This window comes from Balaenoptera musculus, chromosome 1, assembly GCF_009873245.2.
Source record: "Balaenoptera musculus isolate JJ_BM4_2016_0621 chromosome 1, mBalMus1.pri.v3, whole genome shotgun sequence".
In the NCBI taxonomy this organism is placed as follows: domain Eukaryota; kingdom Metazoa; phylum Chordata; class Mammalia; order Artiodactyla; family Balaenopteridae; genus Balaenoptera; species Balaenoptera musculus.
Genome location: NC_045785.1, coordinates 163,388,468 through 163,395,642, shown reverse-complemented (window position 1 = coordinate 163,395,642; position 7,175 = coordinate 163,388,468). Strand labels below are relative to the sequence as shown.

Genomic DNA, 7,175 nt, shown 5'->3' with positions numbered 1-7,175 from the left:
CCTCATTCCAGGCACGATGCTAATCGCTCCAGGAGATGATCTCTTTTCGTCCTCCCAACCGTCTATGTGGTAGGTATTATTAGTCCCATTTGAGAGTTGAGGAAACTGAAGCTGAGAGAGGCAATTTCCCAAGTCACCTTTGAGAAAGTGGAAGAGCAGTTAAGTTTGCAATCAAACAGGGAAGCCAAACAACCACATGAAATATTAAACAGCAGTAAAAGAGCTCTTTGGAGAAGGGTTTCACCCTAGACTTTGTCCATGACCTCGCCATTTTCAAGGCTTCAGTCCTCTCCATGCAAAGCCCCCTAAACCTGTAGCTCCAGGTCCGGCCTCTCTCCTGTGCTACAAAAATTCCCTAAATGCTTGCTGTCTGCTTGCTGTCTCCTCCAGGTTGCCCTCTCTGGAGCTCACACTCAGCCTGGCCAAAACTAAGCTCACCATCACTTCTACGTTCATCCCAGACTAACTCCTCATCCGATGTGTCTATTTCTGGGCAGTGACACCATCTCCTAAAGACAAAGGTTTGAAATCTTGAGCTTTCCATCACTGTTCCGTTATATGCTGTCTGAAATACTTTTTTCTCATTTTCCTTCCTCTCCCATACCTGCAGCTCTTCTTTCACCTATCCTCCCGCACCCATCTAAGGAAATCTGGGCTCTCTTTTAGCAGAAAAATATGATAGAACTCTTTCCTCATCTATCCACCAGTGCCTAAGAATGATTTTTTGAAAGTTGATCAGTCAGAAAAAGGAATGTCAAATCCTGGACGCTCACTTTGCCTAGATCCAATTTTAATGATTCACATACATACCTTTATTATCTAACAAAATGGGACGAGGATACTCAGCGTGAAGAACAAAACAGTTCTTTAGACTCTACCAAGACTTGTGCCAGGTGCTTTCACATACATTATCTAACTTAATTCTTATAACAGCTCTGCAAGGTAGATACAATAAAACTCACTTTATAGACAAGTTCAAAATCAAGCTCAAAGGGTGGGAGGGAGGGAGACACAAGAGGGAAGAGATATGGGGATATATGTATACGTATAGCTGATTCACTTTGTTTTAAAGCAGAAACTAACACACCGTTGTAAAGCAATTATACTCCAATAAAGATGTTAAAAATTAATTAATTAATTTTTAAAAAATCAAGCTCAAAGAAGCTGAATAACATGCTCAAATCATATACCTAGTGAGTCTAGAAGCCTTTCTCTTCTCTTTTACAATCTCTCCCTAAGTGATCTCACCCAGATTTAAAATATCATCCATAAGCTGATAATTTCCAGCTTCATGTCTACAACTCTGTGTTCTGGACCTCTTACATCCCCCCTTAAATGGCTAATCCACCTAGATAAATTAACATGTCCAAAACCCAAGTCTTGGATTTTCCCCTCCCCCACTAAAATAGTTTCTCCAAGGCTACTGAAACTTCTGCCTCATCCCTACCACTCTCTCCCTTGCCCTCCATGCTCCAGTAACACAGGCTGATTTGGTATGACTTAAACATGTTAATCTTATTCTTGCTACAAAGAGTATGTATTTACAAGGAATATCCTTCCCCCAAATCTTCCTTCTAGCTTTTTCCTTCACAACTCAGATCTCTCACCTCCTCAGAGAGTTTCCCTAATCGTCTAGCTCAAGTAGCCTGTTGGTCCCACCACCCTCTATCCCATCATTCTATTTTCGCCTTAGTACATATCAGTACATATGTGAAATTAATTTTTAAAAATATGTTAGTTGGTTCTCTCTCCAGACCAGATAGTAAGCTCCATGAAGGCAGACATTTTATTTCTTATATCCCAGTTCCTAGTATAATACCTGACACAAAATGGGTGCTCAATAAATATATGTTGAACCAAAGAATGAAAGAGTTTCAGAATAAGAATTGAACACAGGCTTGTGTAAATGCAAACCTCATGCTGGATGAAGGTTGAGTGATGGTTACTTGTCTTGGAAATCACAAGATGAGGCAAGTTCCTAGGTGTGCATCAATTTCATTAAACCCTTTGTAGCCAGTTTGATCCCAAATAAGCTAAGGTCAGTGGTGGGTAAGAAGCAGGGGCCTGGGGGCTGCCATGGTGTTCCATAGTCAGTGCCCCCTTGAATGATCCATGCTTCCATCTCCATGCCAGGCTGGCTATTGTGACATGGATTCAAACCTCTAATTTCACCCTGAGGTAGACACTACTAGCTGCCTTCCCAATAGGCATTTCCATCTTCCTAATGCCAAGTTTAATTCATGCATCTACCATTAGCTTGCCATGTGCTTTGGGGAAAGCTGGATACATCCTTAATCCCAAGGGTCTATATGAGTCTAAGTCAGTCATGGTGGTCCCATTCCCCTTGCCTGTGACCGGTTTAGGCATGAACATGGTATGCGGTCCTGGCTAAGGACACATGAGGGGAAATCTGTGTGGGGCTTCTGTGAAAGATTCCTTCACTTGCCCAAGAGAGACACAAGGAAAGATAGTTTCTTTTCTTCCACAAGAGTAATTGTGTTATTGTGTCTGGGTGTGGCACAGTGTAACTAAGGCAGTCATCATGAGTTCACAACAAAGCTGATGTGTTGAAAAGGGCAGAATAGAAGTATGGACAGAAACTGGGGCCTTGATGCTAGATGAGCCACTGAATTAACCAACCCCTGCAGCACCCTACCTCGAGATCTCTTTTTATGGGAGATGATAAGGACAATGGTCTTTACTGTCCAAACCATTCTGAGTTGAGGTTTCTGTTTCTTTCAGCCAAAAGCAGGCTCAAGGAGCCATGCCCTGATGAGGCTTTGTCAATCTACTTCTTGGCTCTGTTTCAGGCCTACATCAGTCAAAGTCAAATTGTTGCTGCCTTTAGCAACAATTGGTCACATCTGGTCCTCGGTCCTGAACTAGCCTCACTATGTGGAATCCTTCCAGATCGAGAAGAGCCACATGAAATAAATAATATTTTTGACATATTTATTGCACTTTGCATTTTATAGAGGTTTCAGTATTTCCTTCTAAATACTTAAGCATCTAGTATGTGCCAAGCATGGCACAAGCAGCATGATATAGCTGTGAAGGCAACAGACAAGATCTGTGTCCTCATGAAGCCTACAAGGAAACAAGTACAATAATTTCAGATTGTGGTGAGTGACGTGCAGGAAATAAATAAGGCAATGAAACAGAGAGTAACCAACCAACTGCAGTAGGAAGACTTCTTAAGACCTGATGGTCAGGGAAGGCCTCTTTGAAGAGGTGACCTTTTCTCAGTTGTAACTTGCATCTATTTTTTCTATTATTGAAAAATGTACATAACATAAAATTTACCATTTTAACCATTTTTAGTGTATAGTTCAGTAGCATTAAGTACATTCACACTACTATTCAACTATCATTACCTTCCATCTCCAGAACTTTTTCATCATCCCAAACCTAAATTCCATATCCATTGAACACTAACTCCCCATTCCTCTCTCCCCCCAGCCCCAATGACCACCATTATGCTTTCTGCCTATGAATTTGACTACTCTTGGTACCTCGTAGAATTAAAATCATACAATATTTGTCATTTGTGGCTGGCTTATTTCACTTAGCATATGTCCTCAAGCTTCATCCACGTTGAAGCATGCATCAGAATTTCCCTCCTTTTTAAGGCCAAATGATATTTCATTGTGTGGATACACCATTTTGTTGATTCATTCATCCATTGATGATCGCTTCAGTTCAAGAAGGTGACGTTTGAAATGAGAGCTAAAGAATGAAAAGAACCAGCCATCCAAACCCAAAGAACGTACAACGCTGAGAGTGGACCATAGTGTAAACTATGGACTTTCAATGGTTATGATGTGTTCGCATAGGTTCATCATTGTAACAAATGTACCACTCTGGTGGGCGATGTTGATAATGGGGGAGACTGTACATGTGTGGGCACAGGGGGTATATGGGCAATCTTTGTACCACCCCCTCAATTTTGCTATGAACCTAAAACTGTTCTAAAAAAATAAAGTCTTAACATTAAAAAAAAAGAGCCAGTCACAGGAATTGCCAAGGGACTGGTTTCTCGGCAGATGGGGCAGCAAAGATAAAGGCTGGGAAACTTCTAATCTTTCCTGAAGATTCAACTCCAATGCCAGCCCCTCTGCAGTTTTCTCTCACATCCCTGAGCAGCTGGTCACTCCCTGTCTGTGCTTCCAAGGACTTTTACCTGTATTTATCCCATCGCACCGTTGTCTCTCCTACCAGGCTGTGGTTCCATCACCCTTCCGAACACACATTTTTTTTTTCCAAGAGCTGCAAACAACTGCAAAACGGTGAATTTGAGCTGCCAACAAACTGTGAAAATGATGGATTTGAGTTTCAGCCCCATAAGGCGGAGGAGATAAGGAACACGATGAAACAGCAAATGCAGGCGGAGGAGGAAAAGAAGCAAAGGACCTGCGTCCTCTCCTAGCTAAGCCTTGAATTTAGAGCCACAGCTTCCTGGAGCTGGGAGGGATATTGCAGATCCTGTAATACAAGGTGTTTGCTTTGTTGTGGGGTGAAATGTTTTGTGCAAGCTTCCTGGACGGACACGGAGAGGCTGGGAGAACAGCAGGCTCTTAGCAGTCCTGAGAGGTGGTTAAAGCAAGTTTTCAGTGCCCCTCTGTATCCTCCTGGTGTCCCATCAGCTGGAGGACCTCACATTATTCCACGCTTGGTGGGCTTCTGGGGCAAAGGGGTCCTTGCAGGACCCCCTCAGCTCATACCTGCAAGGGCTGCAAACAGCCCTGGGTGACTTGCTGTGAATCTTTGCTAACAGGAAGGAAAATGGTGGTTACTCCCATTGCCCCAAAGATCCTGGGTCCCAGAGAGAGAGAGAGAGACTTGGTCTTACTCCAGAGGATGCCATCGCATCAGCTGGGAGAGGGTCGCTGGTGGTGCGGAGGCCCCAGGTGCACTCTAGCGGTTGGTGGGTGGGCAGACCATCCTGAAACTGGCTGTTCAGAGGTGGCCTCTGTGCTTTGCTCGTCCACATGGCCTTGAACTTGTCAGAGCTGCCACTGCGCTTTGCGTGAACTTGCCCTCTACAGCCCAAGCCATCCTTCTCTGACTCTCTGTCACAAAGCTGATTAACACTCTCTCTCGGAATAATTCCCAGGCCCCTCAATCCCTTTCAAAAGCTATTTTCTCCCTTTACATGGAGCACAATTTTGTGGGGACAGAGGATATCGAATAATGCCAATGCTGAATTCTCAGAAAATGGCCAGACGTTAGATTGGTATGTATGCATCCCTCACGTAGAAATAGGAAGATGTTCGTCTTTTGTTTATTGACTAGGCAATCAAAAAATTACTCAGAGTCTATTGTGTGCTCAGAACTAGGCATTTTGGAAGAGACGGCACAGGCTGACATGGTCCTGGCCATTCACAGAATTATCAACCTGCTGAGAATGACTAGCACACGTGAGAAAATGAGAGAGAAACTGAATGCTATTGTGTGTGGCCCTAACCCTTTGTGCGTAATTACAGGCTGCCATCCATCCCTGGGAAACACACCCTTTCTATAGGATGGGTCTCCCTTGGAGTAGTTTTGAAGGTGAACGAGGCACTGTTCTTCCGGATGTGGCATTCCTGCCAAACTCTCTAGCATATTCGTCATCTGAATAAATCTGATCAACAAATGACAATCTATACTCCTTGGAGCAAACACCAAGTACAGATGCTGCATGTGGACCCTGAAGACGGAGGGTCATCTCAGCGACAGCTCATTATCACATGACCTGGAAAGCCAAGGTTGCACATGTCCCCGCCCCTCACCAGGCGGGGCCACGTCTCTTTGCCTGCAGGGATTCCCAGGGTGGCGGCTCTGTGTCTGCGGCTATGGTCACACCAGGCATGACCGCAGATTGTTCCCCTGGGGCTGACCTCATACACCTCACACTTTTGTCCTCTGGGCTGCTGGGAATGTCCTTTGGGGTTTTCCCATCTGAGCTGCCATCTCTCTGCAGTGGCCCCTGCCCTTCCCCTCTTCCTCTCTTCCTGGGGGAATCACAAGGTTTAGGGAAAAGGTAGAAGCAATTCCTCTCTATAGAATTCCGCATTTGGCTATTTGTTCCCCCTGTGATGGGGCTCAATCACAGCCACCACCTCTGTCCAGAGTTACAAGTGCAAAGGAACCCAGAGAAGGGAGAAGTCAGTGTGGAAGGAAAAGGGCTGGGAAGGCTGCCTGGAGGAGGCACCTGATTGTGTCTTTGACATATTGGCATGATTAGAAAGAGAGGGGGAGGGGAGACCCCAACAGGGTGAAGAACTGGGGCAGATCTGAGCAGGCTGGGGGGGGGGCAAGCTGAGGGTGACACCAGGGGGCAGAAGGGCATGGAGGAGCCTGGTGAGTCCAGGACAGAGGGCCAGGGGAGGAGGTGAATAAGGTCCACTCCCCAGCCAAGAGTACTTAATATGGGCAGGCACTGTGCTAGGTCCTGGGGACAGAGCAAGGGACAAACAGACAAATCTTACTGCCCACCACATTGGAATGTGACGGAGCTTATATCCTGGTGGGCAGAAGCATTCTAGGAGTAAAATAATAAGTAAATTGTATAGTATTTAGAACCCGATAAAGTGCTATGGAGGAGAATAAAGCAGGGAGAGTGAAAGGGAGAGCTGGAGAGGCTGAGGAGTATCAAAATGTAAATGTGATGGTTAGAGAAGGCCACGCAGAGATAAGTGACATTTGAGTAAAACTATGAAGGAGTTGATGGAGTGAGCCATGTGAGGAGCTGAAGGAAGAGTAACCCAGGCAGATGGACCAGCAAGTGCAAAGGCCCAGGGGTAGGAGCTAAATCCACATATCCACAGAATAGCAAAGGGACCAACATGGCTAGCGTGAAATGAGCAAAGAGAGAATAGGAGATCAAGTTAAATAAGTCATGGGGAGGTGGATTGTGTAGGGCCTTGTAGACCCCTGGGAGGGCTTTCTTTGCCTTTTTATTGTCCTCTGAGTGACATAAGGAGAGATTTAGCAGCTCTCTCTGATGGCTTGGTTGGCAAGAGGCGGGGAAGCAGGGAGGCCAATTAGGAAAGAATGCAACAACAAAGGCAAGCGGTCATGATGGCGAGGACCAGTGTGGTGGCCGTGAAGGTGAGAAATGGTGGAGGCTGGGTGGTGGTTTTTTTTTTTGGCCACATCGTGGCATGCAGGACTGAACCCATGCCCCCTGCAGT

At 45.4% G+C, this 7,175-nt stretch overlaps 1 protein-coding gene across 3 annotated transcripts in view; it reads left to right on the top strand.

Moving 5' to 3' along the window:
* Positions 1-2,951, top strand: part of LOC118882073 (potassium/sodium hyperpolarization-activated cyclic nucleotide-gated channel 2-like) — a 51,540-nt gene extending 48,589 nt beyond the window's left edge. For all 3 annotated transcript variants that reach the window (XR_005016656.1, XR_005016657.1, XM_036827611.1), the window contains 3 exons: positions 12-69; positions 391-521; positions 2,743-2,951. Coding sequence is in view for 1 of the 3 variants with exons in the window: in XM_036827611.1 (XP_036683506.1) it covers positions 12-69; positions 391-466 (134 nt within the window). In the remaining 2 variants the exon portion in view is untranslated. The remainder of the gene's footprint in view (positions 1-11; positions 70-390; positions 522-2,742) is intronic.
* The last annotated feature ends 4,224 nt before the right edge of the window (positions 2,952-7,175 follow it).